This window comes from Misgurnus anguillicaudatus, chromosome 14 (assembly GCF_027580225.2).
Source record: "Misgurnus anguillicaudatus chromosome 14, ASM2758022v2, whole genome shotgun sequence".
NCBI classification, from domain to species: Eukaryota; Metazoa; Chordata; class Actinopteri; order Cypriniformes; family Cobitidae; genus Misgurnus; species Misgurnus anguillicaudatus.
In genome coordinates, this window is record NC_073350.2 from 22,534,288 (window position 1) to 22,557,200 (window position 22,913).

A 22,913-nucleotide genomic window follows, 5' to 3' on the forward strand; every position below is an offset into this window, starting at 1 on the left:
TGTAACTGCATATGCGGTGTTAAAAAACTTTTATACGTATTGTCAAACGAACGGAACAAAAACCCAACGTGGGGCTCAGCTAATGCAGCCTTCATGTAAACAAAGGCATCACATGTCAGTCCTATTATGCAGCGCATGTATATAGTTATGCCAGGATAAATATAATAGAAACTGGGCATGTAGGCCTGTGGTGTCAGCTGCTATTTGAAACCCAGCAAGAGCTTGTGGAGTTGGAGACCGAACGCTACCTTGTTAGTCACAGTGTTGATTGCCAGCGTTGGAGAGGCACTTCCAGAGATGATGCAGTCCATTCCCAAGTTATCCGACTCCAGGCTGTACGGTGTTGATGCCTGCAGAAAAACAAGAAAGCACATTTAGCCACCAGGATAAAAACGAGGGAGATGATGAGCAATCTGAAGTCACTTTGATTTCTACATATTCAGAGGGATTTGATGTTATTAAATTCAAAGCGAGGGCACGTTTAAGAGCGGCGGGCGTTTATCAACAACAAAAGAGCAACACCTTTTATTTAGGTCAAAATTGGAGGCATTCTGGGAAGGAGATGAGTGAAAGAGAAAAACAGTACCCCCGTGCTTTCTCTGCTCTTGCCTGGGTGAAGATAACCTCCCAAAACTGCTTATTGTAAGAGGATTGCCTGGCAACAGTGTGATTTTTAATTTGTGATAGACATAAATAAGATTTTGCTAAATCACAAATTTTAATGTTAAAGAAATTCTGAAGAGACAGCAGGAGCGTGAGGACGGATGAGAGAGAGAGAGACTAATGAAATACACTTTAATAGCGAGCATCGCACACTTGCAAAGACAGTTCCCTCTTATTTCTCATGCAGGATCAGGCTGGGAGAGAATGGGTCTAATTGGAGGTTTTTGATATGAGTGAAGTAAGTGTGGATATGAAAAACGTTTGTGTGTGGCCTGAGGGCAAAGCTGTGCGCAGAGACAATGAGCCTCTCACTGAAGTCTGGAGTGTTGCAATTATAAATGACAATGGTTTAACTGCCCGACCATACACAAAACACACAGCATCAACACAAATCGCAAGCACCATGGTGGGAACAGGTGCTATATTTCCATATAGTCCGTCTGAGTGGAAAGACATTTAATATTTAAGAGCAAAATTACTAAGGGAATCGCTTATTATGCATGAAATTCACTTATTTTACATTCGCAAATCATCTAGCATGGTAAAGAAAACTACAACTACCAGATGAAACTTTATGACTGCCTCTAACAGCATGTTGGTGACTAATAGTAACTTATAAGTAGGGCTGTCACGTTTATGAAATTTGGCTGACGGTTAATTGCCTAATAAATTGTGACGTGACAACGTCTTTTTTATTGCTTTGACATTTAAAGAAACAGTATGTAAGAAATGTATATCAATTAATCATAAAATGGCCCTGATATGTCACTAGACTAGATATTGTCATTTAAAAAGTGGAGTTGCAGCCCTCAACTGATGTTTATGTTGTCATGTTGTCTATTGGCCACCAGTTGTGTGATTGCAGTACTAGTTTTAGCGACAAGTTTTGTGATTGCAATACCAGTTTTGGCCACAATCCTACATACTGTTCCTTTAATGGTCATACATTTTTTGTTTGTTTATGAAATATTTTTCTCACATTGTTGTGATAATTAAATTAAATATTTTGCAAGGGTTACCTGGCAGAAAATATTAATACACAAAACATAATTAAAAGTAATTATTTAATAAAAATATCTTTCAAAACCTGGAAATTCTTCATAAGAAATAAACACAATCAAGTGTATGAAATTAAAAATGCATTAAAAATAAACTGACTATACTAGAACGGCCTTAAATAGTAGCCAATCCTACTAATGTTATATAAGTGGCTGCGTCCGAAAACTCAGTGAAAAGGCAGTGACTCTTTGCCTCGCTGCCTCATGAGGAAATTACTTCGGAGGCATGAAGGCAGCTCAGAGAAAGACTTTCGGACACACTTCAAAGGTAGCGTGTTTGAAATATAAACAGATAGCGCCTTTGTCATAACTAATCACATATTTGAAAACTAGAATACTAATTTCTCGCTAGAAATGTAATTAAAAGGTGTAAAAAGTCTACCTTTATTTACACTAAATTTGTGCTCCAGTCGCTTCCTTGGCCGCTATTTTATTTTTTCGAACTCGACCAGGCTCGACCAATCACATTCTTATTGTACAGCCAAGCATAGGTATTTCAGGAGACAGGAAGTAAACCTAACATTGAATTCGGACATGCCTTGATGCCTTCATGCCTTGGAAAGCTGCCTCAGAAGGCAGCAATTAAGAGTTTTCGGATGCAGCCAGTACTGGACCACATGTCTGTAATGCCCGCAAAAAATGTATTTCATAAAGATTCTTAAGAATAGCACCCTTCATTTCCCTGTATACACTGTCAGTTAAGGAGCGCCATCTGATACTGTCTCGTTTATACAGGCGCTGCAGCTCCCCCTTGTGTTTTTTAAAGAGACCTGCAATCATTGTGGTGATCTGAAATCATCGCGATGATGTCAAACAATCAAGATGAGATGATTATTTAATCATTGTGACAGCCCTACAAGTTATAAGTGATAACATATGAAGAGCTCAGATGCAAAAGCCGCTAAACGCCAAATTCTCTCTGTATGTATTACACGTCCATCAAATATTTTCACTTTAAATCCACTTAACTCCGGCCTCATGGCCATTCAAAAATACTTTTTTTTGTAGAATTTGTTAAGCCCACAACAATTTTTCAGCCAAGTCCTCCAAGTGCACGGATAAAGGTGCATGTATGTCAAGGTATGCGTTTTTACCCGGTTAAAGGAGGTTAGCAAAAATATATTAGAATACTGACCAGATGAGATTTTTATCTTTATTTAGAAAGGACAGTGAAGAATGAATGGAGACTTTTTTAGTATTGGAGATTTTTGTAGTGAAAGAAAGTCAAATTAGTTAAAGGTTTATTTCACTTTCATAAGAACATTTCCTGATAATTTATTAAAAGTGCAATTTAGACCTTTAAACCATTGAGCTCAACTGAAGAAAAATTCTGGAATGCTTTCCTCAAAAACTATTTCTTTTCGATTAAAAAGGCAGACATAAACATCTTGGTTGACATGGGGGTGAGTAAATTATCTGGAAATTTTCTTTTAAAAGTGAACTACTCATTTAAATAACAATAAAATGCCAAAAGTGACAATTGTAAAAATAAGGCATTTCAATTACAGACCAATAACCTTTTCAAACCCATTAAAGTGAAATTAATAAACCTTAACATAAGAGCCTGATATAAAATGCTCATTTACAAGAAAACATCTCAGATGCACTAGTCAGAGGGTTTTGCATCTGAACTCATGTTCATATTATTCTTGCATATTTTTTAATATTTGGTCGCATTTGCAACTATACTGTAAGGAATCAGGTGCTCTAATAAAGAAAGCATTCTTTCTTCGTATGCTGTCTTCAAATAGCCTTTTATATACGGTTGCATGTCTGCAATCTCTGCCCCCGATATAATTATAGCTGAACCTTATCGGTTCGTCTTCCTCACGCAACACAGGGATGGACAAAATGATGCAAGCCGCCTCTGAGTCAGGTCAACCTCAGAGGCCGGTGTCGAGCGCAGCCGTGTTGTATATTCCAGTAAGCTCTGCTCATAAATAATGGAAGGAAAAGCTCTGGTTGAAAATAACCAGTGCAGAAACTCTGCATTAATTGATGTTTTCTAAAAAATGACTGCAGAATGCAATGTATGTAAAAGGAGGCCTGGGGCGCACTTTATTAATAAGCTGGACCCCCTATACAAAAACTCAGGCATACTGAGCGAGACAGTTATATATAAAGATATAAGTGCGCCATCACTAAACCTGTATGCGTGAGGCGGTAAAGCACAGACTCAGACATAAAACAAAGCAAGCAGTCTCGGCTCAGGAAATATAACATCCCGCCTGATGCCTCTTCTATCAACACAACAAGACAAGACAATTTTTTCATTTATTTCCAGTCTCATAAAAAGCAGGAACATACCCGAGCAACATCAAGAGATAATCTGGTAATTTAACTGGTCCAGACTAAGTACTAGACAAAAAAATACCATCTTATATGAAATACGTTTTTAATTAAATACCATAACACCATTTTTTTTGTAAATGTCTATTGTTAATTACACATTTTCATTACATTCCAGTCACTATGATAATCGTTCTGATAGACTGACCACTAATCTTTATTATGAATATTACGAAGACAATGAATAGACAACTTCTTTTGGTGCCACTGTGTTTGGTTTTAGCACGCAGACACAAACATTTAGGATTCGCAGACAAATTTTATAGGGAGTTGTGCATACCCTGTCTTTTGGGTTAGTAATTATCTTTTAGTGTCATCACCCAGGGGGTGGGGGATAGGGTGCACATAATACTGATGTTATGATTGGTCAGGTTGCCTATCAATCAAACTTTTGCTGAAGGGTCATTATAATAAATCCATTTTCACTAATTTCGGTAAACACGTTTTCTATACCAAGAAAGTGACGAGATGAAAACCACTATTTTCTGTTACAAACGTTCACATAGCATCTTTGGGTTATAAAAACATAAAAAAACAAATCCATAATTCCATTTGATTTTCAAAGATTTATTATAAAACTGATTATTTTTCAGCAAAATGCAATAAATCCATGACAAGTTTTTTTTCCAAAATGCTATAAATCTATTGAATCAATATATTAATGTGCATTCATCTATGCAATGTTATATTCATTTAGTTAACCAATGCTATACACTGATAAAAGAAATAAACATTAATGGCATTAATCAAAACACTTTGTCATATTAAGAACACTGTCATTGCTGCTGTCATCCTTGGGACGTCGTTGCTGAACTTTTTTGACAGAGATTAGCTGTAAAATGTTTTGGTCCTGCTCGATTTTCGTTGACTTCAAGTAAAATAATGGAAAGTTTTTCCTAAGATCCCCTGGGGTCAATGTGTTAGCATGACAGAAGCTTGATGCTGTCGTAAGAACAAGCAACCGCCGGCATTTTTCCGTCTCCCGAGTGCCTCTCGCGTAAATTATTTGATTTTAATGGCTTACGTTTCTTCCACGCCACAGAAAACCACCACAGGTTTATTAACGCCATCAAAGTATTATTTTGTTTGTTTGTTGATCACTAAGTACAAAGTAGATGAGTAAAACTAGGATTCCTTGTGCATTCAACACGCCGTCATTGCAATGCGTGGAATTGTGTGCTGTGATTGGTTGAGCAGATTAATTGCATTCTGCAGAGAAGGAGGACTGGCGTTTATTGGGTTTTGGGAAAAAGGGAGAAAAGATGACAGAATAACACAGATATTGGATTTTTGCATAAAATTAAGAATTTACTTTTTAATACTGACCATATGCAATACTGGTTTTGGCGGCAACTAATTTTTTTTTAAATTGGCGTTTGTTATCGCGTTTGGGACCAAACTCTTCAAATATAGTTTATAGTTATAAATAAGACTAAACTGTTTTTGTGTTATTCAACGCAACAATGAAGAGACTTTGCCCACCTCAACTCGCTGTACGACCCACCAGTGGGTCCCACCCACAGTTTGAAAACGATGCTATAGATGATAGAGCACTGGTGCAGAAAATGCTAATCACAGTGGTGGTGACTCAATGGTAATCTATGTGTTTTTAGCAACCACAGCATCAAATAAAGTGATGAAGTACATGAATGACATTGACTTGAACTAGAAGAGTGAAACCCGTGCTGTGTTGAGTTCTTTGATCACTCCTGGACTCTAAGTAATGAGCTCGGTTTGGCCAGAGAAAGTGTGAAAGCCTGAAAACTGACCACCAGGGGGTCTGTGAGCACATAGACGCCAACATGCAAACAAACTCTCGCTCACCCGCTCTCCAGACCGTGGTCTCTTCTTGGGCCGCGTGGGCAGCGTGTCCTCCTTTGGATTTGTGTCAATTGCCCAATACGAACCCTAAAAACGGGAGAAAAGGGAGTGTTAGTCTTGAAGCAAGTCCATGGCCATTCAATCAAGTCTATTTAATAAAACCATGATATATACACATAACCTTAAAAAGCAACTGATGTTGATATAGAGCTCCAAAAAATATGCGTAACTTATAAAAAAACATCATATTTCATAAGACTTCAGATAACGTTTTCAAGAGAAATGCAAGTACTGCGTTTACTGCCAAACACGTTGAACTTTTAGTTTATCAAAGTTTTACCGCACGCATTTGTAGGCCTATCACGTCAGACGGACATTCATTGAGCAATATGTTGGGTTGCGAAGTTGGGTCTTTCACTACCACCATTTCTTTCCCTTTCTCTCTCCCGCTTCGCATTTCTCCTGAGCCTTGGCAGAGGCAGGTAAAATGTTAAGCCCCTCCTGAAGCCCCTCTTCCTCAGCCGCGGGTTTATCGATTGCTCCTGTTCAGGGCTGGACACAGAGGTGTTGGATTTCTGGTCAGGTCTGTGCTCTGATAATCAGGCAGAAAATAGCATAGCTTGGTTTGGGGCTGCCGGTACCCAAGCACCCAAGACCCTGGCTGAATAATTTATCTTTGCATTCTTCCTGTTTAATTTATTTTTCAATAGTGCTGCTCTTCCCAGAAGCTAAAGGCAACTCCGGCGCCGAAGTTAGCCAGGAAGCAAAAGAAATTAACCCCAGGCTTGGGCATTATTTTAAAATATTTTATTTTATATGGGATAAAATCTCAATTGTCCAGAGAGGGTGCGATCAGGACCTTTAAAATTACTTGTGCACATCTTGTGGAAGCGCCTAAGCAAGGAGAATAATTGAAATCACTGAAGGATTGGTCTAGACCGCACGCATCACGTTCCTCAGATATTCAGCCTCCAAACACATTGATAAAATGATGTAAATCTCTGCATTTAAACAGCAACACAGCACAGGTTATAAGCCATGGCAATAAGCAAAGCATTCGAATTCTCCGGCAACTAAACTAAATCTTTCTCGACTTTCCCACCTTAAGAAATGAACTCATTATCTCCGTTTTAACACTTGACAGTTACTGCCATTTGTTTTTAAGGTGTGATAAAAGCTCCAAAATGATCTAACCAATCACAAAGCTTGTTTCGTTATCACATCTTGCATTAAAAAGCCACTTTTTTGCATTGAACCTGTCCTGATGAAAAAATGTGCAGTAATAAACATTAATCACATGGGAAACTAATCAATTAGCCATACAGATTATATGTTTTATGAACGTTGATCACTTTGACACAGTCAAGCAAACTCAGTCAGTACTGACATCTACAATTTTTAATAAGAGTGTAGTACAATTTTATCTAAAAGGGGACAATTAATCCAACCTACATTTTTTTCCATTTCAGCTTTATCTGACTGGAATCAGGTCTAAATAATAATAAAAGAGATACATAAAGGAATTTCGGCCATTTCACATGACTTGCATCAACGCTCCCCAATACCCTGAACTGCAGGTAGGGAGGTATCAGCTTGCATGCAGGTCAACCATTGTAACATGACACTTTAAAGTTCAAACTATTTCATCTTTAACCCTGTTATCCACTGATCTTTTTAAGTGCAGCCAATAATTACCTAGCAATCACGTAACATGGACAATGTCAGTGTGAAAACAAACAAGAAGAAGAGACTGATCTAGATAACAGTTGGAGAATAATTATTATACTATATAGCAAGGGTCTCCAACCTTTTTGTGAGCAAGGGCTACAACATTGGATAAAACAATCTGGAGGGCTACTTTTTTGATAAAGTCTACTCAAAACTTTCTTGTTTTACTTGATTGCATTTTATTTTACTTGTTGATATGTTTTATCATTGTTTAAAATGTTAACATACATAAAAAGAAGCCAAGCGAATATAAAAAATATGTAATAAATAAATATTAAAATTGAAGCTATTAATAAAATGTGCTTTGGCGGGCACCATGTTGGAGACCAGTTTGTCACACCACAGAAAATTGTGTTATTAATGACCCAGACAAATTTGAATAATTAAAAAAACGACATGTAAATAAATTACGTATCAACATCTTGGAAAACAGGCAGGATTTTCTGCTCTCAAATAGAGGGGGTGTGTACACTGTCGGCGTTGAAACCACTCCCACTCATGTGAAAGTTGCCTACTCTTTTTACTTTCAAATACCGCTGCAACCTGAATGGATGCTTGGGATTGTTTTAGGGGTGGGGCCATGCTCGGTGGGCCCAGTGCATCATCGAGCCACCCTTTTAGAACCGCCCCAAATAATCCTGAATACAGAAATGTGATAAAAACATTTAACATAACCCCACAACAATATATTTCAACACAATGGCCTGTTATCACAGACAATGTGCCTGTTGTAACAGACAATCTTCACAAAGCATCCAATATTTATATCGTCGCTGCCCGATGAAACTCACGTATGTCCAAAACGGTTACTTTTCAGGAAGTGAAAAAAAAAACACTGTATATCAAAAACAGTTGAATGTAGCGTTGTCATACTTGGTACGGCATCTTTACATGTAACCATATTCTATCTTGCCAGTGTCATGATATAATCCACATTTGACCAAAACTGAGTTTAAATGGACATACGTGCTATTTTACAGTAACGGTGGTCGATAAGCGTTCTTCCGATCATTAATTAGAATGGCCAAGTCGCATTTTATATTGACAGATGAATACGCTCAAGTTTATTAAATAGCCTACGTCTTAGTTAAATACACTTAGTTTATTTAATATTAATTATAAATTTATTAAATGTCTCTTGCAAACTATGAAGGGACAATGAATCAATACACTGACATGGTAACAGCAGGGGCGTCAGTTTGTGTTGAATAGTGGTGGGGACAAAAGATCAGATAAAAAACATTACTGCAGGACGGGGAAAATATTGAATAACGGCGCATCAAAAATGGGCATAGCGTAGGTTAGTCAACAACAAAAAAATACTCAGCATAAACCCTCAACAGTGTCGACTGCACACACGTAACAGTCCCTGCAACACCAGCTGAACCGAACAGTGCCAAAGCACCATACAGCAGAAAACAGCAGCGCGTTTTGATTACAATGAATTTCATTACATATGTAAAAGAAAACACACAATAAGCATACAATGCAACATTTGTGACCCTGGACCACAAAACCTGTCTTAAGCATCACTTGATTTTTATGAACATTTTAACCAAATGCTTTCAAAAAGTGGTGGAATGTCCCCAGCGTCCCCTGTGTGAATAACACCTATGCTAGACAGATACTTTGTTTGCACAGTCCTACCCTAACTTTGTCACTCCTAAACGTATGTCTGGCATCAGGGGGAATGTTTACCTCGATGAAGAAAAGTCAGTGTCCCACCAGGCTATGTTTATTCGGCTATATCCAGTGCTGAGCTTCGAATGAAACTTTACGAGGCCGGCGAGATGCTTACAGGGCGGGAGATACGCGGCGTGATTGACAGCTTTGACACCAAATGGATATACGTGAAAATCAGATGACATGATTTCAACACTTTTCATTGGCCATTTATGTATGTGAAGCATACTGTATACGGAAATGTACCTGGACATTCAATCTGTCGGAAAATCTCAAAATCTGCAAAATGGACATACGTGGTTTTCATCGGACAGCGACGATATGTTACTTACAGCATTAGATCACAAAATAATTCATCATTTAAAGCGAAATCACATAGCATTACACACCTTTTTATTCTAATTTGAAAAAAACATGCGGCTGAAATTCATGCTGTGAAAGACAGCTGAAGGTGACGGGGGGACTGGTTGCAAACTCCTTAAAAACTGTCACTGCAAAAGGAAAGGCTGGGTGGTGTTCCTTTTAATTAGCCAAAAATCTTGAAAAAGTGAAATCCCTTGGGATGGGAATATGTGTAGGCTGCAACACTATCCCTAGAGAAAAAGCAACTTTTTCTAAAATGTATGCGAGGATAGTGCACGATCCAAAAATATATGCCAACATAATTAGAATGTGTCAAGACTGATACATCACTTGGGCCACATCCACACGAAGCAGAGAAGACTAAATATCATTGTATAATGCTTCATAAACTGTAAGCTGCTTAAACGGGGAATCATAAACAGGGAGACCATAGATTTTTCAGTGATAAATATTTACTAAAACACCTGCCTTAGAATGGGGCTTTCTGTACAGGATGTAAGAAAGACACATTGCCCCAGTCTCACTGCAGGCTAGACCTCCCTGTCCAAAACCTCCATGTGTCCAAAACAGTCCACTCAAAGGTAAAAAAAAGATTGCATCTTTTCCTGCTTGGAGCTGCCGGGACACAGAGCTAAGGTGAACAATCACTCTAAAAAAAACACGCCTCAGTTATCTCCCACAAACAGCAGAGTCCAAATTCCCGCCATATTACAATATTGATGGAACATATCAAGAGAGGCCCGCGCAGCTTTGAAGTTCATCTTCCGGGGGGAGTTCTGGCAAATTCCAAATTGAACATTAGAGATGCAAACATGTTGGCCATGCATTCGGCATAGAATCATCCAGCGATAGATTATTTTGTATTTAATGGAGCAGATCCCATGAGTGTCAATATCAGAGGATTACTGCAAAACATGAAATTAGCATTCAGTCCCATTCCCCTGCATGCCTCCGTTCTTCTCTTTATGTCACACTGTGTGTGCGCGTGTATGAATGCACTCGATGGCACAAGATGGCTGAGGATACAGAAATAAAGGCGGTGGTATTATATGGAAAAAGCGCCTACTGATGTTGGAGATTGGTCTTTGATGTATTGTCAGTATCGTATACATTTGAGAATAACCGTGTGTTTCTGGATATACACACTTATTTTTAAGGCCGAGTCTGGGTTGTTTTTTGCAGCCATGAGCTAGAACGTGCAGGGCCGGCTGTTTCTGTACGTTTTGCCTGCCGACTGAGGCAAAGCAGGTGGTGGCCTTCCACTCCTGTGCAGTAAGTGCCGGGCTGAAGTGCTTTCTCTCCACCCGAGAGAGCCCTTTTAAAACGTTAGCGCAAGTGCTCGCTCTCATCTATTTTTACAAGGATAGGTATGCATTTTTAACAACCGAATCTGTCGGAGCCTTTGTATTTAGCAAATGTACAAAACGAGCATTTCTGAATAAAACAGCACAAAACAGAGAGAGAAAAGCTTACCTTTCCCGGGTCATCTTTGGAGCGAGGCACTTTGAGAAAACACTTGTTCAACGAAAGATTGTGCCGTATCGAGTTCTGGAGGAGGAAAGAGAGACAAGAGATGCGTTTAGGTTGTTTATAGGTTAATGAGACTCCAGAAGCACAACTCTCGTTATATTACACAACAATACAGCACAGTAGTACCTAAAACTTCATTTACATGCAGCCTATACTGTGCTGTCAGACAGCGGTGTAGCAATAGTCCCTGCAAATAACAGAATATGAATAAAACACTGGGGTATTATAGCACAGATCCTGCGTCATCCTTCCACCACTATGCAAAGCAACCGGGCCAGAGAAATATATTAAAGAGATTCATCTTGCTGAAGACGACAGCCTCAAAAAGGAGGAAGATTAGGACCATCGCAAAATATTGAGATATTCCTAAACTCAATATTGCAAATCCCTGACTCGACAATTGTTAACTATGGAGAGCTTTTTTATCACTTTGGCGATTCCCAGAAATGTCCGAATGCAAATTTGCACAGTTCTTTCCGAAACCAGAGCTCAAATGCGAACTCATATGAAGGATGTCCTGAGGTTAATGAAAAAAATCCAATTTAATAGCACAGCAATTAATTAATCCTCCCGATCCTCCGGGGAAAATTAATTATGCAAATTATTATTTCATTTTTTTTCACGATTCTTTAATGATCACAAGTAATTTTTCAGCATGTGAGGCATGAAGTGGGAGGAGCTGGCTTGAATTGAGATCGTGCTTTAATACTCTGTGCGCTCCAGCTGGAGTTCAGCCAGCCTCTTGGCTCTTAAGACACTAAAACGCACAGGTTTTTAAATCATTCGACAAAATTGTATTGACAGATGGCTGTGTTACAATAGCTCTGGGATTCTCAAATGAACTGATGTGGTGTGGAATGAGCTGACGGTGAGAGACAATAGCGCCAAACAGACAATGGGAGACCACGCTTACGAGAGAGACGTTTAGATGAACATACTAAGCAAACAAAGATCATTCTTGGTTAATATGTATGTGAAAGACCTAGCGGATAACGTCTAATGAGGCTGTGATGGCTCATTTCCTGTTAAGAGGGCTGATCGTGCTGGATATCTAACAGAAGACCGCAGGGAACGGCAGGTCAAGGTAAGGGAGTCTCCAACTACGTTAGCATTAACTACAGCCATTACCGCCAATAAAGGTGAGATCTGGAGGAGCGCTTAACCCATACTGCAGGTAAAACCCTGTCAGCAGTTTGCAGCTGATAATTCGAACACAAAATCACAGGGGTGGGACAGAATGTCACCAAATATAAAAAACGCTTTTTTGAATTAAGAAAATAACTCATGGCTGTAAAATCTCTACTCTACAATTAAAAAAACATGGTAAAGGTTTCAAACATCACTGGTGAAATAAAAAAGATCATATTGTGACTACTTTCTATCAAGTTAGGTGATGACTTGGCAAGTGAACATGCAGGTCAAATAAAAACTCTCTTTCTCTGGCTGTCACTCTTTCCCTTTTGTCTTTCAGTGCCATAACACCCCCATCCCTGCCTGCTGAAAGCCGTAGGGTTCAAGGCCGCCTCAGCAGGGCTCCTGCAGACAGACACAGCTAATAAGCACTGGTGCACCAGTCCAGTCGGTCTCCAGCTTTCTATCAAGGGAACAAACCCGAAGAGCCGCAGGGCCAGCTGCCATTCTGACACACTGAGTCTGTGTGTGTCTGTGAGAGACAGAGGGAAAAAGAAAAGGGAATGACCAAAAGAAAGTCAGGATGTGACAGCTTATGTGTGTATAAGCAAACACTGGGTTGATCAAATTGATCCTGTGTAGTCAAGCATACCTGCATTACAAACATTACCAAAATAGTGTATACAATGATATGCGATGATGGTTTTCCAAAAATAAGGTGAAATTAAAACCAACACTATTTACGTTCCCAATAGAAATTAGAGCTTTAAGCTGGATTTACACTGCTCAATATCGATTTGTTGACTATATCCGCTCTTATCAATCTTTTAAAAGTGACTCATATCAGATATCTGCATTTACACAACACTTGGCAAGACCATTCAAGGAAGACATACTGACCTGGAAAAACTTAAACCATAGATGAAGTAAAATAGATGCAGACGAAATGATTATACAATCAATGTTTATATACAAGATTTTAAAATTAGAATATAAAACTTGTTTACTTCAACATTATTTACTTTACTAAGTGGAATAGTCGTCCTCCATTTCCTCGCCAACCGTGGGTTGACACCAGCCGCATTTGATGCGAGTCTAGTTTGCCGCTTGAATATTTTGAATGCATTCGCGCATCTAGAGCGTAAACGCGCGGAAAAAGCAAACATTTGACGCACGTCAGAGGCGAAATCCGCTTCTTCTGGGAGGGGCAAGTGATATGCGGTTGTCTGTTTGCAAGATGGCTGATGTTAATCGTGCATTCATCGAGAGAGTTACCGTTTTGTATTTAGTAACCTTACTATAGGGGGAAAATCGTTTAAAAAAACTGCGGGAATGCCGCGGGTCGATAGACATAATATTAAGCATTCCTCCATGTTGAATGAGTGACTCCAAGCGGGGCTGCCACCACAGCAGCAAGCAGGCTCCTGATTGGTTAACGCGGCGCAAAAATCAGCCAAAGTTCAAATTTTTCAACTCGGGCGTCAGCCGCAAATTTGCGTCAATAGCAAAATGCACAAAAAGCACAATTCAAACTAGACGCGCGAATGAGGCGGAATCGCATCTACCGCGCCGCGCTAAACGCCTCATTGTGTTTTATTTGTATTTATTGCTAATGTTAAATCATAGACAGACAATCCATAACTAATATATTTACATTACATTACAGATGCCTGAAAAGTAAAACAAGATGAGTATAGTCTTCTACCTCAATTGATCACTTGTTTGGAAAGTATCGGTCATGTTCTGAATAAAAAGTAATTTAAAACCATATTAACTGTTTGGTTTTTACAAGATTTATCCAAGAGCAAAAATCTCGTTATCGATGTTACAGGATTTTTTTGTCAATTTCCACATATAAAAACCGATCTGAGAATATCGGAATCTATGCGTATCTATGTTCCTGGGTCAAATCCGATTTCGTGCGACATGAAAAATTTGAAATTTAGTCCCTTCAAATATGCAGTGTAAATGCGGCCTTAGCTTATCAAATTCAACTATTATAATTATTGGACCTTAAAACATCTGCTCGTCTTCCCCACAGCATTTACATGTTCATGCTTCCATATCTTTTACGTTGCATACAAGTCAAGCACAAAGTTCAACTTATACAGCTCTAACTGAAAAGCTCAATAGCTCAGCAAAGCAATAAGCACGTTTATTGCTCATTAATTTGAACGATACACGTTCCACAGCCTAACCACAAGCACCACTCATCTGCAGTACCCACAAAAATATAAAAAAAACTACTTCTTGAATAAACATTAACTCTTCAAGTCTTTCTCTTTACTAAAAAACAACACCTAATTTCAAAATTTACTCTCAGATTGCAGTCTTATGCAAAGCATGCAGGTAAAATGAATTCCTTCTCAACCAATCATGTTGAATTATTGGACATTGAAGAAAGAGTGCTACATCGCACGCTGTGGCATCACGTCGCCCACTTGACGTGGATATTTTGCATGCATAAGTTCAGCTACTAATGAGACAAGATTGGCTAGATCTAACGCGTTTCATTTTTATTGAACAATAAGTGACCTTTGAACGGTAATCAGTAAACACACTAAATATTTAACATTAGAAAATCTTTTATTGTTTTCTTGTATCTTTAGTGTGTGGCAGAATCAGATATATAAAGAATTTATCAGTATTAATGTTTCCCATTCATCCAAACCAATCAATACATCCTGCAAACTAGGGTGAAGTAAATTTGTACATTAATGATGATTTAGGACAAATATCAATTCACAAATCAGTTCAAATTAATCCAAACTAATCAGTTACTAACTTAAAACAAACAAAAAATGTATTTTTATAATTTAAATAAAATTAAGTTGAAACTACTTAATCTATTAAATTAATTCATGCTTGATTTTGACTTCAAAAATGTGCTGGCATAAATCATTGCACATTTAGGGCAGAAAACTAACTTGTCAACATTTAACAAAGAGATGCTGCGAGTGGCTATAGGTGGTATACGTATATGAACCAAATACATAATGCTTGAGTGCACCGATAACAGCTGGAGTTCAAAGCACCACAATACAGTGAAGTTATGAGGAGTGATGAAGAAGAGGAAAGCAACAGGAGTCACCAACGGTGAGGAGCTACGTTAAGAGGGTCAGACACCGTGCTCTGTGGGAGCGTCTGTCCATTACCGCCTCTGTAGGCCACGATGTACCTGAGCTCCCCAGCAGGAGCACCTCTTCCATAACCCCCTGTAGAAACACGCTCGCTGACAGAGCACCTTATCCACCCGCTCAGTCCTGCGCTCTCGCCCACCTTGCAGGAAAAAAACTGGGTCAGGCTGACCTCCTCATCCTGAGTATCAAGTGCTCAGCGTGAGTCAAAGGGACAGGCAGTGTCACAGCGGAGTTCTTCATCAAAAACGTTATGCGGTACTCCGCCTGCACAACCCAGGGTGCCCAGGTTACAACAGAACCATCCCATCATTGCTAACAAATCCTGTCTGACATCCTTACTTGTTTGGGGGGAGGGCCTGTTGGCTTCAACTGATGATGATTTGATTACAACCTGATCCACATTATAACAACTGAAAGTCTTAATGTAGGCGGTTTCCATCTGACAAAGCAATAAAAATCACTTTATTAAATTATGTTTAAACAATGTAACATTGTTGCAGATACTATGGAATGAAAAGTGTCATTTGGATTGTGTTCCTAAATGAAACACAATTTTTTTGTTCTCTGAATTGAAAGCAATTAAATAAAACTATAATCTTTTGAGTCCAAACGTACGTTCATTAAGGTGGTTGCTTTATGGCACAATGACATCACCTCACTGTCCATATTATTCTGGTCACCAGGTTAGCTTTAGGTTTCTCTAAGTTTAATTGTGGGTTCACACCAGACGCGAGTTCAACAATTTGCGGGAGTAGATTACATACAAAGTCAATGCAAAGACGCAATCAGACGGGTCCTCGCGATGCGAATGACGCGATATGGGCGGTGCGTTTGCCGCGAAAACACGCATTATTCGCCTCAAAGTGTCTTCGCCCAAGTTGAAAATATTCAACTACAGCGAAAAATTTGCATGACATAAAGTTAAATCCCGCAAATAATCTAGAGCGAGTAACGCAATGCCCTGCGTTTGGTGTGCTTTTGAGGCATTGTTTGAGGTATTCGTCCCAAAGTGTAATGAAGTACTTCAGCACAGAGCTTTCTAAAATCCCATACCTCAAGCATTAGCAATAGTAAAGGGCGATTTATAGTCGTGCGTAAGTTCTACGCCGTAGCTACGGCATAGGCTATCCGTAGCCTGTGCGTAGCTCTGCATAGCCTGACGTGCACCTCGCAAAAATTTTAACAGCGCGTCAGATCTACGCGGACCGCAAGCGCTGTGATTGGTCCACCAGAACCCCTCCTGTCAGGTAAAAAAACTGCGTCATGGGTATTTCCGTTTGTAACGGTGAAAACAAAGATGAACCAAGTTGAGGAGTGATTTAACTCAAACTGCACCAAAAGTCGCTGTTTATTTACTTCCATCATTGCTGGTCTTCTCAAATCATACAAAACAAGTTGCCGTTTAATCTTCGTTTGTGGGTTAACTTGCCAAGCTTCTTCTTCTTTGACGGTCGCGCTGCTACTGTGGTTACACGCGTGGATACTGCCTACCAGCTGTTTGCGCGTCGACGCGGAGGACGATGCAAAAGTATAAATGAAAACCGACGCAGAACCTACGCCGTCGCGGCTAGGCCATAGGACCTACGCACGACTATAACGAGCCCTTGACAGTGACGCATGCCTTTCCAAGCAGCAAAAATTTTCTTTTTTTTGCTTTGCATTTTTCATTAGATCAACAATGAAGGTTGTGGCTACTAAAACCATCAAACTTTAAAAGCTCATGCAAATGAAATTTATAGAGAAAATACAGATAAAATTTCATCTTTTTTGTTTTAGCCAAGATAAAGATATGCATTGAAAAGCACCCTTAAGGCTAAACTGTCTGTCTCATTAAAATAGACAGCGAAATGTTGCAAGGTCCTTTGATTGAACGAATATTGCTCAAGCACGAGACATCTATCAAAGTATTTAATAGTCAGTAACCCAAACCCATGACCCTTTATTATTTCTTACAGTAAAATAAACTCCTTGTTAAATTAGCACAAATGCACAAAGCAAAGCAACAATTAGCACATTTACAGTCTATTGAAATATGCTTGCCCATGTAACCACATCAACAACAGCATTAACATTTGACAGGCCTTTAATTGGAGACCAAATCTAGCATCATCTCAGTGTCTTCTCAGTGACACAAAACAACCATTCTGAAATGTGACTGTATGATTTAAGCATGAATTGTTAATTCGAGGGTATGCCTCCAGCCAACAAACAAAATAATTTCTGAACAAAGCCGTTATTATTTATTATGCAAGAGGTGTGGAAAACGACACGATGGTTGATCGAGTGAGAGAAAGGAAAGACTCAGATATTGAACCGAATGAAGCATTTGACTACTCCGGGGCATAGTTGACTTCTGGAATTCCCAGCATTCCTTCTCTGTGTCATTCCTGCTCTGTGTACCCAATTCCACTCACACCACATCATATTTTATATCCTCTCTCAACCATGCATTGAATTTTTTTGACAAACGGCCTCTTCCGCAAACCGCATTGGGTTCACTCACCCACTGCAGGGTCTGACAAACCTTCTGCAAACACACTGACATACGCAGGCATTTCTTAAGCTTGCAATATCTCTACACACTTTAGGGAATGTAGCACGTTGGCAGGCTGTATTTGTAGTGGGCGTGGGAAGATGCTGGAACTGGATTTTCATGTACGTGGTGAGGGGAAACACAAGCGGTCTTCACCGGAATGGACCCTAGTAGAAAACCACATGGCTTGAACCCCCCAAATTTGAAAATAACCTGCATCTTTGATAGACAGGCCATGTGACTGATGGGTATAAATGGATTCAGTGAGGTTTTAATCTGCTTAGAGCGTGGAGAATCCTTCACCTTAGGCCATGGGGATGAGGACAGACTGAATATGTAAGAGAGGAATGGCTTGTTAAGTCAGTAATAGGAAGGCATAATATTGAGACTCTGGCTATATTTACACCTGATATTAACATCAGTCTTGGGTGCTCTGACACACACAAACACACATCTTTTACATATACCAAGAGGTTTTTAAACTGTGGGGTTAGGTGGGTCGCACAAAGTTGCTTGGCTGTTGCATAAACAAAAAACGTTCAGTCCAATTCATGACTGGCAATGGCGATCATTTTAATATGATATACTATTGGTTCTTTTTATAGTGCAATTAAACATACATTTCATTAATAAATTGTAGGACTGTGACGAATCGCAGTTGATCCGTACTGATCATGACCCACGGTTCACGGATTAATAAGCAAATTTAAATAGGGAAAGTTTATCATTTGCACATGTTTCAAAGGCTTGCAAATGTTAACATTCAAGTGATTTTAAACAATTTAACCATAAAAAACATAACGTTTGAAATTCGCCCTATTTCTGCATGTGCGCGTGGGTTTAAGTGCACTCAATAGTGGCATATACAAACAAAATGATCTCCACAGTATTCTTTTTCTAATAAAACATTTGTTTATGTCTTAAGTGTATGTATAGATTAGAGTCAGAAACCAATCTGTGCTTATTTGGTCTTAAAGAGACAGTAACCTTAATTAACCTCCTTAAGTCTGTGTCATTAATGTTAATCAAACAACCCAAAACAAAGAGAAAATCACTTCTGTACTTCTACAAAATAATAACTATATTTAATTTATACAATGAAGACAGTGTTATGATTCATTTGATTCAATTTCGTACCTAATGCTAATTTTAGACCTTACTTAATGTGCAACTTTGTTCTTTTTTATAAATGTTTGTCATTTCTTTATTTCTTCTTATTAGATTTATCCAACCCTTTTTTTTTTGATGATCCAAAAAATGATCTGATCCGTGGCTCAGAAACCGTAATGTGATCCGAACCGTGAGTTTTGTGATCAGTCAAACCACTAATAAAATGATAAGGAAAATAGAAAATATCAATTAAAAAAGAAAAAATGTATTTTCCTCATATTTTCAATTAAAAATATGTTTGTGGGTCATGGGATATATTATACAAATTTGAGTGGGTCACAAACTGAACGTTTGGGAACCCCTGACATATACTGTATATGACATTTAATCTTAAACTGCAAACATTCCGTTTGTAAAACAATGTTTTAGTTGAGTGACTATAATAACTGAATTCAGATGGTCCTGTATAGTTCAGTGGCATTGTACAGCATTGTTTTATCAGCGCAAAAGGTCATGGGTTCAAACCCATGGAACATGCATTCTGACAAAATAATGTATAGGTTACCTTGTAATACAAAGCGAGTCATTTTGGATAAAGGTGTCTGCCAAATACATAATTGTAAATGTAAAACCTAATTGTTTAGATGTGTGCTTCACAGGGTATTTTCTTCTCAAGCCATATAAATGGAAAAGTTGAAAACCTTTGTTTTACTGCATTGGGTGATTAATAAGCAAATACGCAGCCTTTTATGATTTACAATTTATACACTTGTGGTCACATGCTTTTATGATTTCCTCTGAATGTGGTTCCAATGAGAAGATGATTTCTGCTTTTAAAAATGAGTCTTCAATTAAAGGATTGGCATTTGAGAATGCACATACCAAAGTAACGGTAGCTTTAAGACAAACAGCCCACAATTGACAAACCATGGACGACTACTTTAACGATTTTTCTACTTGGTTTTCAAGGACTTCAAAGGTATTTGATCTCTTTACTCTTGGCATCCAGTAGCAATGCGTTGGCATGCAACATTTTAAAGCCCAGTTGTTCTCTCATCTTTATTCGCTTATATTTTGTTTTAATAAAATACGAAGCCTTTGCCAGCTGCAGCAGAAATACATGCCAAGGTGAAAAGCCACAACAAACATAAAGAGCCATTGCACCATCCAATATGAAGAGCTCGCCATGATAACTGGATCAGTAGCCGCATGGTCAATATCAGCATGATGTAATGCTGCGTGCGGTATTGCTTGGTGAAGTATTGCAATAATTAAAATTTGCAGATGCCGTACAAAGTAATATAACACCGTGGGGAACTGACTAATCCTGTGTTTAAATGAAACCCATCTTTCATTTAAAGTATGTTAATTTATGAGACTAATAATACATGGGGAAAGTGTCAGGTGAGCTCCAAACAGAATCTAGGCCAGACCTTGTATGCTGCATTGGGACTTTTACATACTTTTGAAAAATGACCAAAGAGAAGTCTGAAATCTTGCAAAGACGGTCTGCAAGTTGAATTTTAAGTACTCACTTTTACAGAATTATATTGCAACGCAAATTAAATAAATAAATAGCCATAATAAAACCTCTTCAAGCATCTCGAGGCTTTGGCTGCATGATCCTCATTTTCAAAACATGACACTCTTCCAAATGGAGTTCCTCTTGTACACAGGAGTGGAGCTGTGGCACGCACTAACCCACTTACTTTCTTCAGTCTTTGCAAAACAAACAGTGAAAAGTTTCAATAGAAACCCAAACATCGGTCTTCTGTGAGGTCAGGGTTTAAAAAGAGACAAGAGACGACTATTCATTCCCGACTTCATCCTGAGTTATGCTGGCTTTGTCACCCAAGATGCTTTTAAACTGAAGACAGAGCTACAGTATTTCATGTGACCTGACCCCTTCTGGTGATTTCAAAACCTTCAGTATCATTTCCGGCATGTTTTCAAGGCTGCAGTGCTTAGTATCTTAGTTGAAAGCTGGAGAGCCAAAAAATTCTGCCATTTACCAAGGTTTTAAAATGTTTTGGGGAATAAATTGACTCTGAATGACAGGTCAAAAATACTAATAAAAGATACAAGGTACTTGTCAGGGGGTTTTAATCAAGCTCTACTTCTAGAAAGACATACTCCACATCAGTGGTAAGAGCTTAACAAACAACCAAAGTAGTATTTTTCCTCAATTTTCTGTCAACCTTGGAAAATCTAAGATTCCACTGAATACAGCCTTGCTGTGCTGTAGTTCTGGATAACAGAAAAGACATTCACAGATTTACTTCAATTGAATTCCAATGTCCTTCGTAGATCTGTGTAGTAAAAAAATAACTTTTTGTCCTATATTAACCACGGCCTGATACTTGTACATTCAACAGGAAAGCAGTCACATTTGCACACTACAATACAACATTACTTGTATAAAAGAATTTCTTTTTTATTAAATATTAACGGGACGGGTATGATTTCATCATATTCCATCAGTAGTGTAGAGCCAGATTTAGGGAAAAACAGTCTGCCGGTCTTTATTTAATATGTTATGGCAAGAGGAAAATCAAAGCCAATCAGAACTACGAGCAAAAGAATCATATTCAATTGACCAGCTGTCAAGTTCAATCTTTTGCATGCTGTTCACTGTTGGACTGATACTAATACTCCTGCGATAGATTCAATGTTGATCCACTAAACTCTATTCCTACCACATTTACTGTTGGCTCCTTAGACATAATGCTAAACGCTCTCTCATTTGTCACTTTGAATAAAGCGTCCGCTAAGTGAATAATGTAAGCCATTGTTACAGGTACACTGTATGCAATGGCTTACAAAAGTACATTCAGCATGTATTACCAAAGATACGTTATATAACAAGATTAAGCACTGCTATAGGGGGATGATGCAACGATCAATATGGCTGCACTAATGACGGAAGTCCCGCCTTACAGTTAGAAGAACCAATCATCAATCAATCCGACTGACGATACTTTAGGGGAAGTGGGCCCTGTACAGAGTTGCGTGAAGCGCTTGACAACTGGTGTGCATGAGCAGACCTTGAAAAAGTTTTTAGCGCAATTTGAGTTTAATGGCACTTTTCCATTGCATAGTACCCCAAGTTTTTGGTCGGGTGACTCGGGTCAGCTTACTTTTGGGGGCTTTTCCACTGGATGCAGTATGTAGTACCCAATACTTTTTTTAGTACCACCTCAGTTGGGATTCCAAGCGACCCGAGCTGATACCACAACGTGACGCGAAAACACTGTAGATCACTGATTGGTCTGAGAGAATCGTCACTACGAGCGTCATCGCTATAATGTAAAAGATTAGCTTTACCTTAGTGCTAGCTCCATTTAGCGATGAAAAACATCCACAGGTTGAGAAGCAGGAACACCATAAAAGTTTTTCCATACTTGCAGTTTGTAGCTAGGGATGGGCAATATGGCCTAAAAAAAATTCTCGGTAATTTCAACAGTTTGTTTGCGGGGATGATATAAATGGCGATAAATTATTCTCTTCTGTAAAATATCAGATTATGTTATGTTTAAGTTGTGAATGGCAACATGTCTTTTGTCAAACAAAACGCCACTGCTTTCGACAATTCGTTCCATCGTTTACTTTGCTTATCATAAGGGACGCAATTAGCAAATGCGCTGGCAATTTTCGTCTGGATGGGATTTTTCTTACCCCTAGGTCTTCTTGAGGTTTTCCCCTAGGTTTTGCCTAGCGCATCTTCAGACATATTTCATACTCTGGTTTTTGTTTGTTTTTCAGATGGTGGAACAAATTTAACGCGTTTCCACTCTTTGTAACCAC

At 38.8% G+C, this 22,913-nt stretch overlaps 1 protein-coding gene across 2 annotated transcripts in view; it reads right to left on the reverse strand.

The window, feature by feature from the left end:
- foxj3 (forkhead box J3) overlaps positions 1-22,913 on the reverse strand; it is a 119,539-nt gene that overhangs the window by 28,999 nt on the left and 67,627 nt on the right. For both annotated transcript variants that reach the window (XM_055183295.2, XM_055183296.2), the window contains exons 3-5: positions 11,139-11,213; positions 5,895-5,978; positions 249-350 (exon numbers count right to left, since the gene is read on the reverse strand). In XM_055183295.2, coding sequence (XP_055039270.1) covers positions 249-350; positions 5,895-5,978; positions 11,139-11,213 — 261 coding nt within the window. The remainder of the gene's footprint in view (positions 1-248; positions 351-5,894; positions 5,979-11,138; positions 11,214-22,913) is intronic.